Consider the following 25,561-nt stretch of genomic DNA (forward strand, 5'->3'; position numbering starts at 1 on the left):
CCTAGAAACAAGGAAAAACAAAAAGCTTATAATACTGTGGTAGTTTCATTGTGTTTTTTCTTTCTAAAAATTAAAAAAGTTTTACAATTCTGTGAAACGTTTAAAAACCAGCTTAAAGGTTTTCTTGTGAGAAAATATTGTACATGATTCACATGATTTCTTAGATTTTTCAATAAAATATGTGAAACTTCCTGCTGGGAGGCAATTCTTCATGAGTCTCTCACATTTCCACATGTCTTGGCACTGTCTGCTTTTGTTCTGGAGTGTCTTCTAAAGGATGTTTGTGTAATGAACAGCCTTGGAAGGTAAAGATAGCGTCTTTTTTGGAGCAAAGGACAGACATTCTTATTTCTCATTATGAAAGTTTCAGGTTCCTTAAAATTGGGGTCCCTCTCCTGTAATACAGTTCACTGCATGTGCAGGTACCGCCTGGCTCTCTTCGTGTCACCCTGTGGGAATTGGGGCTCAGGGAACCAGTGCAGGAAAATGCTGATTCTCTGGCTACTGCTGTTGCCGTAAGTAATAAAGTCATTTGTCTCTAACCCAGGAGTTTTATGTCTTCTGCCCTGAAATTGTGGCAGGCCAACTTGCTAGATTGCAAGTAGAGTAAAGCCTCGAAGTCTTCACAGTTCTTGACACCTTCCCTCATTAGTGTTTTCACCTTCATGTTCTTACAGGGCACAGTTTATTTCTAGACTGTCCCTTACTTTGGATATCCTTTAATTTAATTGCTGAAATATAAAATCGACCAGTATCAACACATCTTAGGTAAGATAGTAGGGGAATGAGAAAGGGAAAAATTACATAGGAAGAGGAGACATTCTTAATCCATCCCTTGATTCCTGAATCCATGAATTGGTGTAGAAATACCACCATTTATTTGTCGATGAATTAGGCCCTATACAACATCTTAGAGGACCTCCAAAATGTTTTCACCCAGCTGATGCCAGAATTGATTATTTAGGGGTAAAAAGATGTTGTATCATTCTGTCAGGCCATCTGTTCAGGGTGATGGGGAACATGGTAATACCAGCGATTCACATGAGCATGAGTCCACTGCCACATTTTTTTAAACTGAAATATGAATTCTCTGAACAGAAACAATATCGTATGGAATACCCTATCGGTGAACGAAGCATTTGGTAAGTTCATGGGTGCTATTTTGGCAGAAACTTTGTAGGCTGGGGAGGCAAATCCATAATCAGGGTAAGTGGCTATTTTTTGAGAACAATCCACTGCCGGTTTGGTGATTAAAGTGATCTAATGTAATCTTACTGTAATCAAGGTGTTTTGGCTGGCTTGACAAGGACTTGGGAGGAGCGTGGTTTGAAAATTGGTGACAAAGAAGTTCTGAGGAAAAGATATGTGAATAACTAATATTCCATTTGACTGCTCACCAAAGAGCACCCTCAGGAGAGAGGACTCAATCATCAGCTGGATAAGATGATGGGTTCTGTGCATGTTGGCCAGTCTCTTTCATCAGCCACCCTTGTCCTTGCCCAGTGAGCCCAGGAACAGAGACAGTGGCGGCAGGACTGGAGATTATGTGTGGGTTCAGCAATGTGAACTACCACTCACCAAGGCCAGTCTAGCTACAGTCACTGCTGAGGGCTCAACCTAACAATAGCAGAGAAAATATTATTTCCCAATATTGGCACCATTCTATGGAAGGACCAGCCCACCACCTTGACTGCAGTAAGATTACATTAGATCACTTTTATCACCAAACAGGCAGTGGTTTGTTCTCACAGAAATAGCCACTTACCCTGAGTATGGATTTGCTTCCCCAGCCTGCAAAGTTTCTGCCAAAATAGCACACATGAACTTACCAAGTGCTTCGTTCACCGATAGGGTATTCCATACGATATTGTTTCCGTTCAGAGAATTCATATTTCAGTTTAAAAAAATGTGGCAGTGGGCTTATGCTCATGTGGATCGCCGGTATTACCATGTTCCCCATCACCCTGAACAGATGGCCTGACAGAATGATGCAACATCTTTTTACCCCCAAATAATCAATTCTGGCATCAGCTGGGTGAAAACATTTTGGAGGTCCTCTAAGATGTTGTATAGAGTCTAATTCATCGACCAATAAATGGTGATATTTCTACGCCAATTCATGGATTCAGGAATCAAGGGATGGATTAAGAATGTTTCCTCTTCCTATGTAATTTTTCACTCTCCCATCTGATTAAATTTGTGGTAATACAGTGTCATTCTCCAAAATCCATCTGTCTTCTGTCTGTACAAGACTATAGGCCAAAAAAAAAAAAAAAAAGAGGATTTAACTTTCCTTCATCCTTCAAATCCTTCATGGTAGAAATAATTCTCAAATCTCTCCATGAATGAAGTATTGATTTAATTTCCAATTTTGGTATGTAGAGGCAGTTCTAGGAGCTTCTGTTGCCATTACTACTGTAAAAGCCCTCATTCTACAGATCGTGGAACCAACAAGGGGAGCAGGAGTTCTGCCAGTTTCTGAGTATTTTTACTCCAAATAAGCCTTTCAGAATTAGGAAAATAACTATGGGGTAGGTTCAGGGACTCTTTGGTCCACTATGAGACAGATTTAAGCAAAAACTTGATTAAAATGTTTGACTTCCATAAGCTCTTCCTCTGACTGTGGGACTCCAGTGGCAATTCGGGTCATCAGGAACTAGTATCAGTTCAGAGCCAGTAATCCAGTAGTCATCAAAAAGTCTGAGTATTCCCCTCTTCTCATTACACAGTTCCCATCAGGGAAGGCTAGAGGGTAGATTTACAGTATGAATTTTGGACGGTGTAGCAGAATCCTTCCTCTAAAAGATCCAGCCTCCCCTTTATTCAGAGAGCTCTGGGTTTGTGAACCTGCTCTCATATGGAAATGGATCAAGGGAAAGTAATTCCCTGATGTGGTGATTCAAATCAGGCTTCTTTTCACTAACTCTAGAGGTTAAATGCTTATACAAATCAAGTAAGGCTTTAGTAGAATGCTCATCTGTTTCAGTACTCTGGACTCCATGATCAGTTAGGCAATACCAAAAATCTTTGCAGGTCAAACCATTGCCTTTACCCATTTGACTTTGCTGCCCCTTATGGTAACCATTCCCATCTGGTCCCTGGGATTTAAATACCCTTGTTGAATTCCATCATCCTCATTAAATTCAAGAAGCTCAGTTTTATGGCAGCATTTCCCAATGTCATTTCTGATTTTCAGGGAATAGCTACTACGAAGTTCTTTAAAGATTCCAATACTGCCTTCACCAATGTATTTTTCAAGTCCTGATGAAGGGAATATCCTTTGGACCCTCTTCAGGGACGCGTTTAGTACATTAGTGAGCACATCTATCATATTTTTTTAAACTGTCTTTTTAAACACATGTATACTTTCCTCTTTATTACATTATAGCAAGGAAGTTTTGACATCTCAATTTCATTCAGTGCAGACCACCATTGGGTCCAGTTTTCAGTCATATTGTTAGAGTTACTCCCAGACGTGTGAACTAACACTTTGAATCAAGAATCTCTGCTTAGTGACCCCATATCAAAAACATTTAGGTTAATAGAATATTGTATTCCTTTTGCCCTAATATAACACCATTAAGAAACATCCTCATACATATATCTTGGGTTTCAGTTAATGTGAATTGGTGAAATCCTGCAATTCCTTTGGCATGTATGGTAACACCTTAAAGTCATACTTTTTACCTGGTTCTGGATCTTCCAGGACTTGAATCTGGATGTGGATTTAGAAGGCATCACAGATGGTAGGACATCAGCAGTACAGTTTAAAAGGTTTTATTTCAAGGCAGTCATAAAAGCTTTCTGGTTCCCAACTTAGACCTTGAGCTGTGAATGTAAAACCCCAGGCTTATCATTCTCTTTCTGTAAGTTCTCCAGCTGATTTAGAAGCAATGAATCAACCCCATGGTCCTTATTCTCTTTGTTTCTATGGAAAATTTATATTGCAGCAGGTACTTCGTAACCCAGGGCCTTGCTTTCTCTAGGCACTTCACTCCAGGTAACTATAGATGAGAGTTTTTATAACCATTCTGCCCCTGTATGTCATGGATGACCAGGGTCCCACTTACTACTGGTCATTAATGCCTTTAAGTCTAGTCATATCAGAGAACTAATTCCAGATTCCATTTTTAAAATTCTGTTCCTTGGAAGCACTTCTGGCACCAGTAGTTCACAGGTCCAATCAGCAAAGCAGTGTTAGGGGATAAAAGGTTTGAACTCAAACAACAGCAGGAGGAACCCTGGAAGTGAAGGTCCGTAAGAGGAGTTGGAGGATCAGAGCAGTCACCAATCTGAGCAGCCGGGCACAGCCAGGTAAGTTTAACTATAAAGGGGTAATTTGTGAAGATGTCTATGAGATATTGTTGCCTCTGTGTAGCTTCCTCCTTTACAGGATCACAGCCAAACACTGGGTAGTGGATCTAAGTTTCCTGGCGGTCAGCAGGACCAACAGTTGGAAATAAGAAATGGGCATAGAGCTCAGGAGAGCAAGGCAATCTAGAACCTGCCAAGTGCCTATGCCTCTGTCACGATATCTGATTGCAAAAAGAATTGCAGATTAATGGATGCTGCTTCCATTGTGCCTTCCAAATTTCATGCCAGTTTCTCTTTCAGCTTCTTCTAACCCAGACTCACACAAGGAAGGGTGTTCTGGGAAATGGAGTCTGCTTTTTAACTGTAGATAATAAAACTTTAAATTTTTTTCTCCAGTTTGCTTTATATCGGAGATGGCTGAAATGAAAACCCATTTCTTATGCACTCTTAAAATAATAGCGAAACTTTTTTAAGCACTTAATATATGCTAAGCATTCTTTTAACCACTATACCTATTAAATCTCACAGCACCCTCGTAAGGGACCATTAAAATCTTTGCATTGTAGCCGAGGAAACTGAGGACCAGCGAGATTCAGCAACTTGCTCAAGAGCACAGTTTAGTTGGATGTATCACTCTGACCTCAGATTCTGTGCACTTAGTTAACGTGATTGCCTCCCTCATTCATCAGTTTTGATAATGTTATGTAATAGATGCCCAATGATTTATAACCTAATCACAGGCTTTCTTTGTAATCAAAACTATCCAAAACTGTCCAAATTTTCAAAGTCAGATAATTTGATGAACCCCAACTGCTCATGTGGACATCATCCAGGCTTTTCAGATGGAAATACTTTCAGATATTTCAGTTGGTTATTTGCATAAGAAAAAGAAAGAAAGGAAAGAAGGAAGGAAGGAAGGAAGAAAGGAAAGGAGAGAGGGAGGAAGGGAGAGAGGATGAGGAGAAGAAAAGAAAATATGGTTAATATGTAGACAGTTTTGCCTAGTGAGCTGTACTTAATTCTATTTTTATAATTCTCATGGTTCAAAAGATAATAATTCTGGGTCCAAATCCAAGGGATAATGATGCTTTTATTAAAATTTGCTATAAAGAGAGAGAACAAATGATTACATGCATGGTAAGAGTTGAGAAGCCCCAGATATCCAGATTTCCACCAGATTGTTCCTGTAATATAACTCTTTATTTATATTTATTTATACTCTTTGTCACTCTAGAATGAAGGTGTTAGTGACAGCAAAGAAATAGAACTCCTAAGACAGTATTTGTCCAATCACTGTCAGGTAAATTTTTTGTAGAGTTAAAAGGACAACAATGAAATGGGTGTTATGTGATCAAATAAATTTGGCAATTGCTAGAGTTAATGAAGCAGAACTTCTGAGTCTTCCATGTGAGTTTGTGCGTTATAAACTACCAGAAGAGAATACAGAGTATGTCATAAATATTTTTGGTGTTGGAATTCTTTTTTCACTGGGCATGGTTGATTGAAAAACAGAGCACTAAGCCATTTTTTTAATCAAATTTAATTGGATTTTCAATTTCCAATTTCCAGAGGGCTCTGGAAGAGACAACAGCCACCATTATTTATTGAGCGAAGGGCTTTATGAGGTTCTTAGGACAGGACTCATGTGAGGAAGGAAGCATCCAATAGGGCTGCTCTTTTGTAATGTATCCAGTATAGAGGCTCATAAAAGGAAAGGGAAAAATATATTATCAAACAAAATATAGTAAAAGTATAAACTAATCACTCTGAAATTTCAAAAGAGGGAAAAATCATTTCCCCTACTAGAGGAAATATGTAAAGTTTTTGTGAAAGGCTAGGTATCAGCAATGGCCCATGAAGTATGATTAGGAGGTGGTCAAAATCCAGGGTTGGGAAGAAATGTTTCCAGGCAGAAGGACTGGTGTCAGCAGAGGCGTGATTTGGGGGTGAGGAGAGGGTGGGGTTTGGCCATAGCAGGAGAGGGAGGAGTAAGCTTGATTTCCTGATTATCAGTCATGTAGGCTACCCATAGGGATAGTAGTGAGAAGAACTGATGGTTTTTGGGGTGACAGTAGACAAAGGATGGCGGGAGAATGTGGAGAGTCAGAAACTGAACTTGTAAACAGAAGGAGATAGTATACAAACCTCTGGGCATCTAAAGCACAGTGGAGGAATCTAAAAGGAAGGACGCCTAAGGAAAACTGAAGGCTCATTTCACCTACCTCATACTTTGGCTAAGGAAAACTTCTAATCAAATATATTTGGATCTGGGTTTTGTGTCTCCACTTGGCCAATATAGAGAGCCAAAGAGAAGTAAGGTTCTTCTTGAAGATGTGTGTTATTCCCCAAAGAATCTTTTAGGAAAAGCAAACAGCCCGAGAAATATTTGTTCATTAGATGTGTTCTGGCAGCAGCCAGAAAAATCCAGAAAGTACTAAGTACATGCACATACACATAACACACTTGATTCTTCAAACACTTGTGATTTAACTCTTTTGTTATCAACTGTCATTACGAAGTACCTCTTTCTCCAGTAAGTGTATTGATAAAAACCACTCAAACTTATTTCAAATATTGTTAAGACAGTGATAGAGTTTGGGTCCAAAAATTCTTACAGAAAACATTGGTTGTTTAATCCAGTTTGCAACTATCAGTAGGACAGATGATTTTTTAACATCCTCATGCTTTTTGTTATAAAGAAGGTAAGTACTCTCTAGTGTGTTGCTTGATTCAAGAACATCCTAGCTGCTGAGTCTATAAGCTATAGGGCACTCTTCTGAAATCTGGTGCTGATACATTCCACACGTGACCTCATTACCTCTGTAAGAAAATCCTTCCTGCTGAATCAGATGGGTTTACAGAGGCACAAACATAACAACCTATGTCTTTTAAAAACTGCTCATGTGTCTGTCCTTTGCCTTCTCAAGAGTGGGAAGGTTCCCTCTTTCTCTAGATGAAAATCCATACTTTCCCGGTGAGAAGTATGGTTTGCCCAAGGCAGAGTGGCTTGTAATGAGAGAGCTTATCTCCCTTAAAGTCATCGTCACTTCCTGGCTTAAGGTCCACAGCCTCACTCCCACCTCGGCTCCCTGAGTAGCAGGTGGGTTCACTTAGGACAACACGTCATCCAAACCCAGCAGCCATGTTCTCCTTTGGTTCCAAATGTACTTTGTGAACACCAGGACCCATCACAGGAGTTTATACAGCTAGGAACAGAGTCAAAGAGACCTCACATAGAGAATGGGTCAAAGCAGTAGTTTGGGGCACTAAATTACTGTAACAAACTATCGGATTCTTGCCATTTCCCTACTCGAGCTGAAGCTGACAACCTAAACACGGTCAGATTTCACATGAGCCTGAGACTCTGGGAGTCAAAACATGAGAAGAAACAAGATCCCACGTATCACATGTGAGGCTGTGCAGGCAGGGCCAAGTCAGCTGGGTCAGCTCGGCAATGTTCAGAGAGAAATATTAAGTAATGTCTCCCTACAGGTGATTGTTTCATGTGCTCCAAACTGTGGGCTGTTACCCTGAAATTCTGGCAGCCTTATCCAAAGAGTAGCTCCTCTTCAACTGTTATTCCTAATTCTGTGTGGAGAGACATTACGTGCTACACATACCTAATTTTGGTATCCTATCCAATTTAATGCGTGTGGGCCCAACTGTTCCATTCAAGCACTCTAAATGCACGCGCACACGTGTGTGTGTGTGTGTGTGTGTGGTGAAAGGTAAGGCAGCGTGCTACATTGTTCCTGTGTGTGGATGTGTCATTTCGAGAGTAGTTTCTGAGCACAGCCCAGAGACCTGGTTTCAGATGCCTGTCAGGCATTCTCAGGCTCATTAATAATGGACAGCTCTGACAGCAGCAGCCTTGCTCGCCTTTGTTTTCCACCGTAGATGAAGGGAGACATGGACCTCTCTGTTTTGCCAAATAACAACCATCCTGACAAATTCCTGCAGCTTGACGTGAGGTCTTTAATGAGGAACTCAGCCCTTCTTCAGGCCAGTCTGGTGAGGTTTCCGGGAGGGAATTACCCTGCTGCACAGCACTGGCAAAACCTCATCTACTCACAGGTAAGATCTGGGAGCACATATATATGCGGGCAGGGGCTTGCTTCTTTCTCATTATTGGCCACTTCATCATTTGTGCAAAAAGAAAACTATAGGGAACAGAGTACAAGGTAGCTGCTCACACTTGCCATAGAAAAGGTCTTTCTCTCTTCCTTAACATAAGGAGACTTTCTCTGATCACTTTATAAATTCTGTGAATTTTTCCAACCATTCGTTTTCCTCCAAGCACTAGCTTCTCAGCCTGTCATTTTAGATTTTGCCTAGCCCTCATTTTATACCTTCCCTTTAAATTTTTTCAAATCAATTACTACATTTGCAAATAAGGCTCTGGGGGGAACCCTACCTCTGTCTTTTGGGTGGTCTAAGCATAAAGCATCAGAAGCTTACATTGTGTGGGCTCATGCATGGCCTCTGAGAGAACTGAATCTTGCTTCTGCCTCATTTAGACTGACTCCCTTTCATCTCATGCAAAAGAGACTCAAACAGTGGAACAATGGCAACCTAATGATGGAAAGAAAGAACACAGAGAGAACTCTCCACCTGGGAAAGGTGCTGGCTATTATTTTAGAGGTTCTTTTTTTTCCACAGGTGTCCATGTGGGCAAGACTTAACAATCAACCTTCAAACCCAGACTTCATTTCTTGCTTTCTTCTTTTGCATCTTCCTTCTTTTTGCTAACCAAAGGAGAAGAATAAAACTGTGATGAGTTCCATGTGCTGAAATAAACATAAATAAACTTGAGTGTTGCACAGCTCATGAAACAGGAATAATCTTTGTTTAAGACGTGAGGGCTAATGGGGTTAAGGGTTAGTCAATTTAGAAACAGGAAGAAGCATGTCATTTCAGAACAGATGTGACTGACCTGCAAACCCCTGCAAATCATTAAATCCTTTGGAGTGGCTCAAAGTCCCTAAACAGAAATTTGTTTTCTTTTAAGAAACAGTTGCTACTCATGAGTCCTGGTGTAAAGTGACTCCTTTGTGGTATGTTTGTGGGCTCCTCGGGACCTTTATCATGAGATCATTCAAAATCAAGTACACTTGGATGATTATGTAAGTGTTTCCTCCATCTATGAGGATTTTAATTTATTTCCATTGTAAGGCAGCCTATTATGAAAACTAACTTTTCAAAAATTTTACATCCTTCCCTTTTGTAATCCTCAAAACCCATCCATACACACCTTTTTGGTGGTTGCTTTTTTTGTGTTTTGTTTAAGTTAAATGTGATGAAATTTCTCCTTTGTCTTATTGTTTATATCATGGAATAAAATGATTCAAAAATCAATTCAGAAAACCTTGGCCCTCCTGTGCTATGAAGTTTAGTCTAAGAAAACATATCCAATAAATTCCTTTGAGGTTGGAACACATCGATCTAACATCTTTTGTTTAGTACTGGAGCTGACCTATTTCCTTCATGTGGAACTTCACAGTTTAAAGCTCTGTTGAATGTTGTTCCTAAACCTGAATGAAATGCAAATTTTTAAAGGGCATCTCTTTCAACAGGCCCTGATGTGTTGATATACTTATTCAGGGCAAACCAAGAAGGTAAAAATCTGCTTCATATGTCTTTGAATGTTATCGGTAATTGTAAACTATAGATAAACTTTATTAAGTTATACTTTTACCCTAAAATAACGTGTTAAATGACTGAATAAATATTTCAGTTCAATATACTACTGAAATAATGCTTGGAAAGAAGGAGTAAATCAATTACAAATTTAGTTAGTTGGGTAGGTGTGGCACAGAGTATGAGTAAAAGCAATTATATTCGCTACTTTAGATTGCAATATGTCAATAAGTAATTCTTCTCTCCTGGCTGGATCTTAAAATCCAGGAGTGATATATTCATTGGCAAAAAAATAAATCTAAAAGAAATGAATGTATAAAAGTTTTAAGTAGCTGTGGTGATACCTGGAATAAGGCACTGAACATACCAGGTGAATTTAGGTGTTAGGGATGCAGAAGGTGGTAGGCAGCTGTTAAATAGTTCTTAATTTAAAACCCTCACTCTGTTGGCTTAATATCTCATTCTGCTGGAGAGACATTAAGCCAATTGGGAGAACGTTGAATAAAGAGATTTGAAACTTGGTTTCTTGTCTCAAATCCACAATAAGTCAATTTGAGAGACATAAATTATGGCCCTTATTCAGTCCATGCCTTAGTATTTCCATTTGCAAAATTAGGATAATGCTCATTTTACATATTTCCTTAAAACTGAGAGCAAATAAAATAAGGTAAAAACAATTGACAGGGTTTCCTGTAAGAGTATAAGAAATGTGTATCATCATCATCATCATCATTTGCCAGTATTCCAAAATGTGTTAAAATTACCCTATCATTAGAATTTGGAAAATAGCCGATAATACCACTTGCATTTTTTGATGTATACGGTGGATACAGGGGGGTATGTGTGCATGCAGGTGTTAGAGTATGTAGTCAATACATCTGTCAAGCTATGTGACTAACTCAAGCAGTTAGATTTTGTACTCCCATGAAATCCACACAAACTTCAGGGTTGTGTCAGCTTACCCTTTGGTCTCATACCCTCCATGTGCATGGTGTTTAGAATTCAGACTACCTCATGGAATGTCAAAGGACTTAGCCTACAAACATTGCCTTCAACGTTGGTAGTAACTCAACAGTTAAAACAAAGATCTCCTAGGGACTTGCCTGGCAGGCCAGTAGTTAAGACTCCGCACTTCACTGCAGGGGCCACAGGTTTGATCCCTGGTCAGGGAACTAAGATCCTGCATGCCGTGTTGCATGGCCAAAAAAACCAAAAAACAAAACAGAGTACTGTATTTATATCCATGATTTATCTTTTAAGCTTTTTTAAAATTCACATTCCACCTTCAGAGGCAATTCTCTAAGCCATTTTACACAAACGGAAGCAATACCGTACGTATAGAAAAGTAAGCACAGATGTCCTCAGACATGCCAGTATCTCCAGACACTGTTCATTCCCTCTGTGTGGATACACAGGTCACCTGTATTTGCAGGGAGAGAGTACAAGCAAATATTTCTTGATTCCACTAGATTTATACTTCTTAAATTCTTTCAACTAGGGAAATAAAGAAGCTTCCTAATAAATTTCTTTTCAGTGCAATGAACAAACTTTTGCCAAAACCTAATGTTTCTGGTTGTTAAAATAATTTGGGGCATGTATCTGATGAAGGCATTTGGAATTGTATCCCAAATATTTCTGCCAATCCCTTTATAAAACGAGGTAATAAAAGGAAAAAGCTGATTCCTTTTTTTTTGGTATAAATGATAAAACATGTTTTTTCAGATATTGTGGTGGGATTTTTTTTTTTCTGATTAGCAGTTAGACTTCAGAATCTTTTCAGGTTAATCTATTTCTTATATCTTTTCCTGGCTTCCATCACATCTGTTTGAGAACCCAGGGGATTTCTGTACTAAACCTGTGAACAGGAACAAAAGACAAAGGGTAAGGAGGTTGCTCTTCCCTTGGTTTCTAGACAATGTCATTTACTGGGTGTATTTCCTAATCACCTTTCCTCACTTTTTTTTCAGTCTTATAACTCTTTTCCCCTTAAATTCTAATGTCTCTTCTTTCTATCTCAGTTTTTTTTGGGTATATCATAACTGTATTTCACAATCTGTCTCTGAACACGTGTCATGCCTTCTCCTGGACTGTCTCTATTCCCAATACTCCATTTCCTATTTCAAAAAGAACAGCCTCCTATGTGCAATAGGCTCCCGTTTTTAAGCTTATATTTGGGCAAATGTTATAGGACTTTTGAGGTACTTAATTTATTGTCTAGGAAGTAGATTGAGGAGCATCACTGAGCTGCTCAGGCAATTATCAGGACACAATTTATCAAGTTATGCTAAATTTACACAGTTCACAAAATCTCCAGTGGGGTCAGAAATTCACCCTTGGATGGTATGCTGCCAGAAGCATTACCCACTTTGTCCCATCACGCTGCTCCCAGATGAGACCCAAATGCCTCTGGCACTGAAACTATTAAAAGCACTGTGTGTGTCACAGGAACACATGTGGGACTCCAGAGCCCTGGTTACATGGAGAGGAAGGCAGGAGAGGGGGTTAAAGAGAGGTCTGGGTCAGACCAGGAAGGCTTCAGAGGGTGTTGTCTAGATTTTTAAATTTTATCCTGAAAATTTGGAGGGGTTGATGAAAAATTTTAAGCAAGAGGATCACATGATCAAATCTGTGCTTCATAAAGGTAACCATTCTAGCAATTTGGAAAACAGAATTATTGTGGTCAGTGGGGAGCTGCTTTCCAGGAAAAGTTGTCTGTGGGCTCACATGTGCAATATAAACAAAATGCCTTGTTTGCATTGTGATTATGATAGGAATTACATTGTATGTATAGACCAAACTGGGGAAATGGAAGTCTTTTGATCTTGATTCTCCCAGTTCATGAACATGGTATATATTTCCATTTATCATGCTCTTCGTATAGCCTTCAATTAAGTCTTATAATTCTCCACATAGAAGTTTTGCATATAGTTGTAAGGTTTATATCTAAATACTTATAGTAATTACTGCTCTTAAGAATAGGACCTTTTAAATCATGTTTTATAATAAAGTATTACATATGTTATTGATTATTGTATATTGATTTTGAATCCAGAAATTGTATTAAAATCTATTTTACTTTGATGGTAAATATCCCTGTAGATAATCATGTCATCTACTGTTTTGTTTCATTATTTACAACCCTTATTCCTTTTATTTATTTATTTAATTTTTAGTGTATTGCTCAGAACTTCACGATAACATATGAATGTTTGTGATTACTGGCATCCTTGTATTAATTCTGAAACCAAGATAAATGCTTCTAATATTTGAACCATTAAGTAAACAGTGCCCTGGAAGTTTTGGGCAGATTCTCTTAGTTTAAGAAAGTTCCCTACTATTTCCATCTTGCTAGGAAATTTGCTCTAAATATGTTTAAATATTTTCCAAATATTTTTCAGAATGTACTGCAAACTTCTGTGTTGTTTCTTTCCTGATAATTGGTGAGTCACATTAATCTTCGAATATTAAACCATCCTCCTGATAAAACATCCTTTTCTGGTATAAATCTTTCCTATCCTGGTATATAAAATATACATATTGTAGGATTCTGTTTAGCAATATTTTATTAATGATTTTTTCATTTATGTTTATAAGAGAAATTGGCCTATAATAAATTACCTTTTCTTTTACCTACTGCCGTTGTCTGGAGTTTGTACCAACTTCATAAAATGAGTTGGGGAGTATTCCTTGTTTTTCTATATTCTGGAAGAGTTCAACAAGATAGAAGTGAGATAGAAATAAGGTAGAAATGATCTGTTTCAAGAATGTCTGAGTGCTGATTACAACACTCATTCAGCCTGGTGTTCCTAAACCTGTGTATAGTTGGGGTCGATTTTAAACTATTGATTCAGTTAGTCAAATGATCACTGGTTTATTAACATTTCCTATTTTTTCCTTAATTAAATTTGGTAAGTTATATTATGTGGGAAATCGCCCAATTGCATGTAAATTCTTAAAGTTACTCAGATTATACTCCTATTACACTTCTTAATCTGTGCTATGTAACTTCTCATGTTCCTTTTACATTTCTAACATTGTGGGTTTGTATCTTTTTTTTTTTCCTCAGAAGTATTACCAGAGATATTTTTAATCGGTTTAGCCTTTTCAAAGAAATAGCTTTCAATATGGTTGATTCTCTCCATTGTATATTTGGGTTATTTTTCTTCATAATATTTATTGATTTCTCCTTCTATCCTTATTACTTCATGTTGACTATTTTCTTAGATTTACTCTGCGGTTTCCTTTTAAGGCTTTGAATTAGATGTTTATTACTTCATTAATTTTCTCATTCTACTTTTATAATGTGAGCATATATGCTTATAATATTCCCTCTAAAGCTATTTCAGCTCCATTTTTCATTTTCATTCTGCCTAAGTTTTTAAATTCCCATCATTTATTTGAAATGTATGTTTTAATTTCTACAAAATGTGGTAATATACATTATCTTTTTGATATTAATGTCTAAATTTCTAATAAGTTGTCTGTGATCAAAGAGCATGATCTATATAATATTGAATGTTTGAAATTTTTTTTAGAGTCCAGGACATTACCAATTTTTGTAAATATTCAATGTATTTTTAAAATGAGTATTTTTAGTCGTTGAATAATGACATCAGTGTCTTTGATCAAATGTGTTGGTTTCATTGTTCAAACCCTCTTTATATTTAATAATTGTTTTATCTGCTTGGTAAAAAATTATATGTATAAATTTCTCCTAGTTATCTCAAGTTTTGCTTTATAAATTTGAGATTATTTTACTAGAGGCATACAAGTTTAGAAATATTATATTTTACTGATTATGCCTAAATTTATTCATTTTCCACCAACACTTTTTCACCTAACAAAGTCTTTTACCTGAAAGTTTATTTTGTCTGATATATATACTTTCTTAGTAGTTAGGCTAAATTATGTTGTGGAAACAAATATGCCCAAATTCTTAGTGACTTGACTCAATAAAATGTATCTGTCATTCACACAAGATCTGTTGTGGGTGGGAAAATTATCCTAGTGGCTTGCTTCCAAGTGGAACCCAGACTGTTCCTTTTTGAGGCTCAATTATATCAGAATTTTTATGATGCTTGTAGCTAGAAAAGAGAGAGAGACTAAGCCAAGGATCAGGGATTTTAGGGGTCAAGCCTATGTCCCAATCTGGCTGTTGTATGCCCATGAAGAAGAAATGGGTTTGCTGAGCACCTAGCCAGACTCTGCCACAGTCTATCATTCTGTTAAACATATATATTTAAATATTTCATCTTCCTACACACAGCATTCATCCTTCCCCAGAGGCACTAACACCAAAGTAAGCCAGTCACTACATTTAGCGGATGTCCCAACCATATCATCCTATAATCTTTGTTGGAATAGGAACGAGATCACTACAGTAATTCTTCCTTTCTGAATGGGAAAAATGAAAGACGACAGACACTATCCAAAGTAATTCTGAGATTCCACTGAAAATAATGTGTGTGGGTCTCCTTCCTTGAAGGTGGGGAAGGTGGATTAGGCCATGATTCTGCTTTTTAGAAGACTTCCTGCTGCACTGTTCTCTAGGGTCCCCAGTCCTACCCACTAGGAAACTGCCCCTTGTTCATCATTCTCTTTTGCCATATCAGAGTGGGCCCTCCCTCGAGGCTGTAGAAGCTTCAAAATTTACTCCTATTTTTGGATATTTGGAGGCATAAGGTTATTGTTATTTTGTTTTATAATTTTGAACAATCAAAAGCTTTTAGGTCTAGGCTTGTGGTTTCTTTGATGATACATATCTTATAAAACTTAGTGTGAGCTATTTATTAATGTAATCATATCTATTTTGTTGCGGTCACTTCTATAGGTCAATAAACACACCTTTAGTTATCTTAAGGCATAGCTCTCAAATAGGCTTTTTTTCTTTTTTTTGGCTGCGTCACAAGGGCTTCCCTCTGCTGTGTCGGGTCTTCCTTGCAGCATTCGGGCCTCTCTCCTGTGACAGGCTTCTCTCTACTTGTGGTGCATGGGCTCCAGGGCACGTGGGCTCTGTAGTTTGTGGCACACAGGCTCTCTAGTTGAGACGCGCGAACTCAGTAGTTGTGGCGCGTGGGCTTAGTTGCCTCGCAGAATGTGGGATCTTAGTTCCCAGACCAGGGATCGAACCTGCGTTCCTTGCATTGGAAGGTGGATTCTTTACCACTGGACCACCAGGGAGTCCCTCAAGTAGGCTTTAATGGTTTGCTTTTCTGCCTCCATTTCTCCGTCCTTTAACTCAATGACAAACACCTGGAGGCAGTCAGGAATAATAGTTTTGAAACCACACCCTAACAGGACCTTTACCCTGAGTCACTTCGTTTAGCTAAGAAGTTTGTTTTTATTTTTTAATGTTTCATTTGATTTTTCTATTTATTTATTTATGCATGCATGCATGCATGCCTGCGTTGGGTCTCTGTTGCTGTGAGCGGGGGCTACTCTGTTGCGGTGTGCGGGCTTCTCATTGCGGTGGCTTCTCTCGTTGTGGAGCACAGGCTCTAGGGCGCGCAGGCTTTAGTAGTTGTGGCTCACAGGCTCTAGAGCGCAGACTCAGTAGTTGTGGCACACAGGCCTAGCTGCTCTGCGGCATGTGGGATCTTCCTGTACCAGGGATCAAACCCGTGTCTCCTGCATTGGCGGGTGGATTCTTAACCACTGCGCCACCAGGGAAGTCCCAGCTAAGAAGTTTTAATCGGCGGGTTTTTTTTTTTTTTCCCTCAATCCATTTTTTTAAATGATTCTATATCTTAGTGTTTGAGGTCTATAAACAGTCAGATTTTTAACAATAGAAGGCATCAAATTTCCAGAGTTTCTCTACTCTCTTTCTTCTTGCAAACTATTCAGTTCTTTCTCTAATGTCATCTTTTTCTTGTATTACACCAGCACTGTGATCCTTGTACGTAAATGCTCTGATTATTTATAATACCTCTCGTACAGCTACAGGGGATTAGATTCCAAATGACCACAGATGACACTTATACCAAACATTTTTCACTGTATTATGTGAATAACCATCAATCCGGCTTCCAATATCCCTTTCATCCTTTTCCACTTCTTGACTGCTAAGCCAATGCCCACATTTGTAGAATTTCAAGATATCACTTTCTGTATTAAGGAACGTAGGCTAGGCTACACTGTAATGACAAAATATCTCTAACTAAAAAGAAGAAAAGCATTCTTGTGCATGTCTGAGGAAGGGCAGATGGGTCTGGGGGGCAACTCTTTTCCAAGCAGTATCCCAGGGCTTGAAGTTCTTTCATCTTAAAGCTCTGCCATCTCAGAATCCTTGCTTACAGTGACACAAAAATGGAAAGTGAGGAAGAATGAGCCAAAAATCTTGTTGGAGAATTCAGGGGCTCAGCTTGGAAGTGGTCTCTGTTACTTTTGTCCACACATCATCAGAAGAGCTGGCCCTAGTTTAACTTCAAACAGCCTAATAAAGGCAGTCATCCCTTGTACTCAGGAAGGGAAAACAAAATTGCTGAGTATTTAACCAGTCAAATACCAGCTCTTGTTTCTTTATATTTGCCTGCTATATCTTTTTTTATACTTTCACTCTCATTTTTTCTGAGTCCTTATATTTTAGGTATTTCTCTTGTAAATATTATATAATTAAATTTAATTTTAAAAATCTGATATGACAGTCTGTCATTTAAATAGAGGGTTTAGTCTATTTATATTTAACATGATTATTTCAAAAATTTTTCTATTTTCCTAAGACTTTCTCCTCTATATTCTTTGTTTCAGGTTTCTTACCTTTTAGATTAATTTTCCTTTATCCTTTTTCTTCTGCTCTACCAATTTAGAAGCTATACATTCTTTCTCTATTTTTTAGTAATATCTCAATACTTTCACTGAAATGATTTCTTAAGATTTCCTAATTAAATATATCTGTTAAACTTTTAACTGTACAGTTTCAGTTTTCTCTTATATTAAAACTCACAAATTAGTGGTTATTATTATTTCTATTTTACCATAAAATCAGTGCTTCCTTAGATTTCTGTATATATTTGTCAGTTTTTTGTTTTTTGTTTTTTTCTTTGTTTTGCCTAGCATTCCTTCTTGCCTCTTAATCTTTCATTCTATTATCAGGTTTCTTCTTACTGAAGTACGTGTTTTAGAGATTCCTTCTTTTTTTGCCTATTAATTGTATATTCTCAGTGTTTGTCTGTCTGCAAGTCTTCTATATCACTCTATTAAATGATAGCTTACTTATACATAAATGACATAAATAATGATTAAAGTGTATAAAGGGTAAATGGGCAAAGTAATGGTTAATACAGAAGAGCCTAGGTAAGCTTTGAAGTGTTACTTTCCTTTAAGTATTTTTAAAAAGAAGTTATTTTAGAGATTATATGAGTAAAATAATGGAATTACTGTTGAGTTTCCTTTTGTTAAATGTAGTCCATCTAGAATGTGGAGTGAAAAGTTAGAATCAAATACATGCTTTGTTTCCTTTCTTAAGAGATTTTTTAAAAATTTATCAAAATACAAAAGAACCTCAACCATGATTAGTATTTTCTATTTCTTCCATAAAATTCTTAATAAAGTTATTCTATTAATTTTCCCTTCACATGTCCTTCAGCCATGAAATTGTCATGCAATGCAAAAATAAATGGCACCAAGTTCTAGGATGAACATCAAACATTCAAGAATATAGTTTAGAATTAAGTGCTTGAATGTTCTTTTAAAAATAGCTCTGATTATTTTTCTGTCTTTTGTATATTAGTTTTTCAAGGTCTTTATACATTGTAATAGAAAGTATTATTTTTTCTTAACCCCCCAAACTGTGTTTTTCTGATTTTATAGAGCTTTCTTATTTAAGAAGCTCAAGGAATAATCCAGCAGGCAAGAAAACTGACAAAGTCAATTTTTCAATGTCAGAAGAATTACTTCTCTTCAAAGATAATCAAAGATATCTAGCCTTGAAGAAAAAAACTTGAGTCAGAATTATGCTAAACTGAAGCTATCTAAATTTTGTATCAAATTGTTTTTTCTCAATTCAGAAACATTTTTCATGAGGTCATCCATCTTAAAGATAAACACTAAGTCAAGATGATTTATTATTTCATTACAAACTTCAATATTATGGAATATAAATTGATTTTGAGCAGACCAACGACCTAATAAAGTCAGAGATGATCTCCATTGATCACTAAGTATGTAAAAAATGTCTGGATTAAGAAAATTAGATAAACCTAAGGCTAAAGAGAATGTGAATGGTTTTATCTAGATGATTTTTTGCCAGCCATTTCAGAAGGAAACTATATATAATATTAGTTCACAACTTAGCTTATATAAACACATATTTAATGTGACCCATATACCCCAATAGATGCTGAGGTAATCAGTGTATTGATGATTATAAATATAACTCAGAAAAATATTAATTGCTATTGAAACTTCTCTGTTTAAGAAGGCTGAAATATGTGAAACACATTTATTGAAAAAATTCCTGTAAATTAATAAAATGTGTCACCAGTTTTTAAGGGTTAAACCTAAGTGTTCCAAAAATTAACTTATGTGGAGTTCCTCTCCTGTGATGCCCCATCATAAATGAGACATTACTATAAACTTTTTTTTCTTCTCAATTTTATTTGGCCAATGAACAAATTTTAATCTAAAATTTTTCTACCTTTGTGATAGTTTTGTAGTCATGAGAAAAAAAAGCAAAGTAAAAATATGAAGGTCATACCAGACACAGAAAAACCACTTTGTATGATTCCATTTATATAAATGAATACAAACTGACCCATGCTGTTATCCTACTGGTTATCCTTAGGGAGGGAGAGGGATAGTAAATGGAAGGCAGCATGAGGTGTGCTGGTAATGGTTTGTTTCTTGGTAGTATCTTGCGTTTATTTGGTATGTGAAAACTTATAATATATGCACTTTTATAATATATGCATTTTTCTACATATATATCATGCTTTAATAAAAACAAGTTTTTAAACATCTAAAAGTCAGAATTAGAGCCTTCCAATAGCCAGCTGGTCTGTAGCTACATACAGGAGTGCAATGCTAAGTTAGTCCAGTTCGCCAAGCTGCCTGAAATAAGAGTCCTAAGGGAGTTCCCATGAAAGCCAAGGCATAACTATAAAATGCCTTTTAATCTTGATTTTGCTGGATTAATACAGCAATGTTAATTTTTTTTAATCAGGCATGGAATGCGCAAGTAGAGAGAAGTAAAATGTCAAATCTCAGTGCAAGTGAGCTGGGGAAAAATGGCTTTGCTTAGAATTCTACTATCTGAATTAAAGAACATTGTCCTTTCTCTGTTGTTATAAAATAGCATTTTAATGAATGATTACTGAAGCTCAACAAGATCACATGCAAAGAAATAACTCCATTAATGGTAGGATCCTAGGTCAAACTGGATCCTAGAATTCTTCCTTCATTCATTGTCCTAATCTGTTGGGCTTCCAGGCAGAATCAGCCAGCTTTCAGGTACAGTTATTTCACGTTGCCTTCCTTGTCATCAGTGACCTATTGGTAAGACAAACTTTGTCACTGTGCCTCCTGACAGAGAGAGAAGAAGAATATTACTGCTCAACGAACGAGGAGATCCAGTGCGGAGGGTGCTGTGACCACAGAGAGCCCCCCACCATCCCTGTCATCAGTTCTGAAGAATAACCCACTATACAGGGATGTGAGCTTGGAGGAAGCTATGGAAGAAAGAAAAAAGAATCCTTCATGGACCGTTGAGGAATATGACAAGCATTCCCTGCACACAAACCTCTCTGGGCATCTGAAGGTACTCAAGGCAAAGAATCAACTCCTTTAATTGTTGAGGGAGATCAGTTAAATAATCCTAAAAGAAATGGGTACTGAGGTGAAAGGCACTCTTCACTAGGCACAAAATTTCCAGATTTCAGGTCATTTTGGCCTCTGGCTTCACTTTCTCTCTCCTAGTCAGTAGTTTTGTTTATTTACGTGTTTTGTGTTTTACAATTTCAGCAATTACCAGCATCTCTACAGTGTAGAGAGAAAGAAATGGTGTGACACAGAAGAAGGGTTTACCTGGAAGGTATCAGGTTTTGAAAGTTAATTTGCCAGATTAAGTATGTTTTCCTCTAGTTTTGTGATCATCTGTGTTCATGAATACTTAAGAGTTCCTTATTCTACATTTATTCAAAAATATTGACTAAATGCTCTGTCTTAGGCACTGTGCAAGGCAGTTCTCATCAAAGATCATTTTATTTCAAGCCTACTCAGTGATTTAAGATTACAAATTTACATTTTGGACATTTTCCTGTGTCTCAGTAACAAAACAAAACAAAAACATTTCAACACAGGAAAAGTATGCAATGAACTCATTCACCCAGCTTAAACCCAATTCAAGTTTTTCTTTTTTTTCCCCCTGGTGTCACCCACCAAATAGAGGGTCTAGGAATACCTGAAAAGCAGGGAGAGAGGCCCTCTGTTTTCTGAGTGGACTGGATTCCTACCCAGCCTTGGCTTGCCTCTGCCCACCCTAGGGCCAGAAAGGTCTGACATTTTCCAAGTACATTTCCTTTAACAATGTATGTCTGTTCTAAGCCCCATACTTTAATCACCTACAGACTTTTCCTGCTGAAGGGGACAGCATTATGTCCCTCTAAAGTCCTACACTTTTTTAAATCTCAAGTGTGCACTCCTTGAAATAGTGTCCAAAGTCTTTGGAGTTTCTTAGTCTCCTAATGGATTTAGTGTATCTCCTCCTTAATGTAGCCTCTTTTCCAGAGACGTTTCCATAACAGATGCTCCCCCCTAGCAACAATAACCTTGTGTTTTTTATCAGGAATCTAAAGATCAAGACCTCTAGGAAATAACCTTCTGCAACTAGGAAAAAGTGTATTGATTTATTTCACAAACATTTCTTGACTGTATGCTAGAGCCTCTATTCTTTTCTTTGTTGTTTACATGAATGACAAAGGGACTATGAAGGTGAATATGACTCTACTTGCCCTCAAAATTTTATCTAACTGAGCAAAGTAGCAATAACTCTAGACAGGACAGAGGAAATGACAAGAGAGAGGAAGAGGACAGTGGATAGAGGATAGGAAGAATAGTGGAAAGTGCTGTGCAGATTCAGAAGAGGACAAAGTCACACTGGATTATAAGAAGCCTTTATGAAAAAGTTAATTTATGCTGGACTTGAAGAATGTGTACAATTCCAGAAGACATAGGTTGTTTGTATGAGTGGAGAGGCCCTCTTCTCTCAGAAGTAGCAAGAAAAAAGGCACATATACAAGAGTGTGAGAGAGTTTGTCAGAACAATAAGTAGTCCAGTTTTGCTGGAACTACAGTTTAAGTAATAGAATAATGGGGGGGAAAAGGCTAACAAACAGACTGAAAAAAGAAAAAGTTCAAATGTAAGGCTAAAGAAACTGAACATTATTGGCACTGAGGGGTAATATTTTGTTGGACAATACCATGACTTATGCTTAGGAAGACTGAACGTGAATTGCTGGATGCATTGCTTTACGAAAACCAGGGCCGGCCCCCTCCCAACCCGTCCTCTACCTGTACACTCACCTCAGAGCAGAGGCCCGTCAGGTCAGAGGCCTGTATGCAGACCTCATGATGCTATTTTGAGAGATGCTTCTGGAAGTCATGGCTTTTGTTTTTATTAGGATCTCTTCTTGACCTCATCATTTCAACTTCTTTCATCACCGTCCCTACCCATATCTCCTAATTAGCAGACAGAGCCCGCAACCTAATTTCTGAAATCTTTTCAACTGCTTTACAGGCCATGAAAGTTCCATGTGCTTTGGGCCCCTCCCATTTTTCTAAATTACTAACTTTATGAACAAGAAAGGAGAAAAGAAGCCCATATTTAGTTACAAAGGCAAGCTATAGGCAGAATGTAAGAGAGGATAGTCTCCATTATGGAAGTTCTTACTGAAGAATGAGGCATTAAACTTGCAGGCAAAGTGCAGGCCTCTGATTAGGACACAGACACAAATGAAGGATAAGAGTGAAGTAGGCAAGGATTTTTAAATCAGCTATCCTTTTGCACAGGTCATCGAAATTTTATTTTAATGTTTTCGCTTTTCTAAGACTGGGAAGTTGAACCTAGTAGCAATGTGATGGAAGAGTTATATTGCCATCACCAGAATCCACCCAGCTCCCCTTCCTCTTTTAGCAGTCTGAAGCTAGTTCATTGCCCTTGTGTCCAGCCATGGAAACTGGCTGACTTTAAGTCCACTGAGCCTAGAGAGGCAGAGAGAAGGTGGGCAGCCCAGCTACAAGCCATTGCAATACTCCAAATGAGAAATAATAAGGCCTGAAGTGGGTTTGTGAAAATAGAGATTCAGCATTCACCATAAATTTGTTTTATGTCTACTAGATGCCAGGTATAGACACTGAACCATTAGCACTGAAAAACAGCAGGAGAAAATAGGAGGGAAAAAAATATATATATGTGTGTGTATATATATGTTTTAGATGTATAGACAGTAGAGTTTGCAGATGATTTATTGGACATAGGAGATGAAATTGAGTTGAAGACAATTTCTCAGGGTTGAATGGGAGACAAGGCCAGTGAAAGAATCAGAGACATGGGGATTAGGAGGTGATGTGGGAAAGGATATACTGGGTCCTTTCTCCAGAAGGTCAAACGGTGCCAGAGTTTCTGCATGCCAACATGCTGTATTCCGCTACAAGGAAGACCAGAAGACTGAGAAGCATGGAAAAGACTCTTTACTCTTGGTCTTACTCCCCCTTCCATGGAAGTCAGCTTCTGGATTTACTGAAAAACTCAGCAAACATCTTTATCCCTATTATGCCAACAAAATCAAACCCCCAAGGCTCCGCTAAGGCAAGGAATTTTAATTTTATTTCAACTCACTAACCTGATTGACGCACAGTATTTATGAGTTGTAAGAGACACGAAATTAGCGAAAAGATGACAGAAACGCTCTTGTGTTTCTGACCCTACAATGTGAGCAATTTATTCAGTAAGCCATGCAGACTTCCTAATGAATTCTCATGCAGACCTACAGGTTGAAGCTGAGGATTCCTGGTCAACCCGGAGGCTGTAGCTGCATGTTCCTGCTATTCAGGGAAGCCTAGCCTTTATTATTTGAGCTGTGACACTTAAACCTCACTTAGGGCAGTGTGAATATGGACGTACAGTACCTATACGGCCTTGTTCTGCAAGCTCATTAAGTCTGTAACACTGACTGATCCTATTCTTTGTGTAATTTTCTTTTAGGAAAATCCTAATGACCTACGGTTTTGGTTGGGAGACATGTACACACCCGGTTTTGATACCTTACTGAAAAAGGAAGAAGAACAAGAGAAGCATTCAAAATATTGTCGTATAGGTCTGATTTTGCTCCTCATTGCCTGCATCTTGGTTTCCATAGTAACTGTTAGCACCTTTTTCACCTAAAGAAACTGCCATAGACACAGTGACTTTACATTTCTTTAAAATCTTTCTAAATAAACATTTGCAGAAAAACTTGTTTACGGAGTGTGAATGTATTGTTGATAGTTCAGTCCTTTGTCCTATGAAACCTTTGTAAGAATCCCAGCCTGAGCTTTGTCCTTTGAGAAGCAAGAATTCTGGGGATGTAACCACTGAAAAGTTAATACAGACAACCAAAATTAAACACTTTGATAGCGAACAAAACAGCACCAACAACTGTCAGCAGCTTTGTCCTAATGCTTACACTATATTCACCTTGTATTTATTTCTATTTTTATTTATTTTTTTGTTTATTATTTTTTATTGGAGTATAATTGCTTTACAATGTTGTATTAGTTTCTGCTGTACAATGAACTGAATCAGCTATATGGATACCTATGTCCCCTCCCTCTTGGACCTCCCTCCCCCCTCCAATCCCACCCATCTAGGTCATCACAGAGCACCGAGCTGAGCTCCCTGTGCTGTACAGCAGGTTTTAAAACACTGTTATCACCCTCCTGTCATCACTAGGAAAGTTGAGCAGATCATTTTTTGGCCAGCGGCCAGGTATACAGGATACAAGCTTCTGGTCATGCTGCCTGTTGGGTTGGATTCATGCTGTTTTATCTTCCTTTATTCCTGTTTAAGCCAGAAAAAAAAGGGGTAGGGATATTCAAACATATTTTTATTTTCCCAGTAATCCTTTATAATGCCTCAGTTTCATGTTGCAATTTTCATAGACCTAAACTTGGACAGGCCATAGTTATATAATTAATCACATTTAGATCCAGTTGTGCTTACTGATTGATCCAAATTGGCTAGTGTGACCCCTGGTGGCAGTCAGGGTATATCACCAGCCCTGGCCCTAAAAAATCAGAGGGAATGCTAAGAGAACAGAACTTGAATACTAACTGTGCCTTTTGCTAAAACTCTTGGACCCTGAGCCAGTCATTCTCTCTGAGAAAGGATAATATCACCTCCCCAGTAGGGCTTGCCTAAGGACTAAATAAGAGGCATAGATAAGAGTAATGCCTGGCTCCTAGTAAGTAGTTGCCTAGTTAACTGTGGTCGTTACCACTAACATGGTTTGTCAGCACCTGAAGTCACCTTACTTTGCATGCAGATATCTGGGAACGTGGTTCTGGGCACAGAAGGAGAAGTAAGTCACCACCCTTCCCTTTCTCCTTGGACACCCTTCCCTAAGTCCCTCATCCCCAC

The 25,561-nt window shown here is 37.9% G+C and overlaps 1 protein-coding gene across 1 annotated transcript; it reads left to right on the forward strand.

The window, feature by feature from the left end:
* The first annotated feature begins 8,223 nt into the window (after nt 1-8,223).
* On the forward strand, nt 8,224-24,328 carry MINAR2 (membrane integral NOTCH2 associated receptor 2). The gene is made up of 3 exons (XM_061188128.1): nt 8,224-8,388; nt 20,477-20,704; nt 24,149-24,328. Exons 1-3 carry the CDS (start codon nt 8,224-8,226, stop codon nt 24,326-24,328), a joined length of 573 nt encoding a protein of 190 aa, XP_061044111.1.
* The last annotated feature ends 1,233 nt before the right edge of the window (nt 24,329-25,561 follow it).

The sequence above is a fragment of the Eubalaena glacialis genome, chromosome 4 (assembly GCF_028564815.1).
Source record: "Eubalaena glacialis isolate mEubGla1 chromosome 4, mEubGla1.1.hap2.+ XY, whole genome shotgun sequence".
NCBI lineage: Eukaryota > Metazoa > Chordata > Mammalia > Artiodactyla > Balaenidae > Eubalaena > Eubalaena glacialis.

Coding starts and splice junctions, on each gene's coding strand:
- MINAR2 (XM_061188128.1), top strand. CDS start 8,224: ATGGACCTCTCTGTTTTGCCAAATAACAACCATCCTGACAAATTCCTG. Junction 8,389..20,476: donor AAAACCTCATCTACTCACAG/GTAAGATCTGGG, acceptor GCCTCCTGACAG/AGAGAGAAGAAGAATATTAC. Junction 20,705..24,148: donor ACCTCTCTGGGCATCTGAAG/GTACTCAAGGCA, acceptor ATTTTCTTTTAG/GAAAATCCTAATGACCTACG.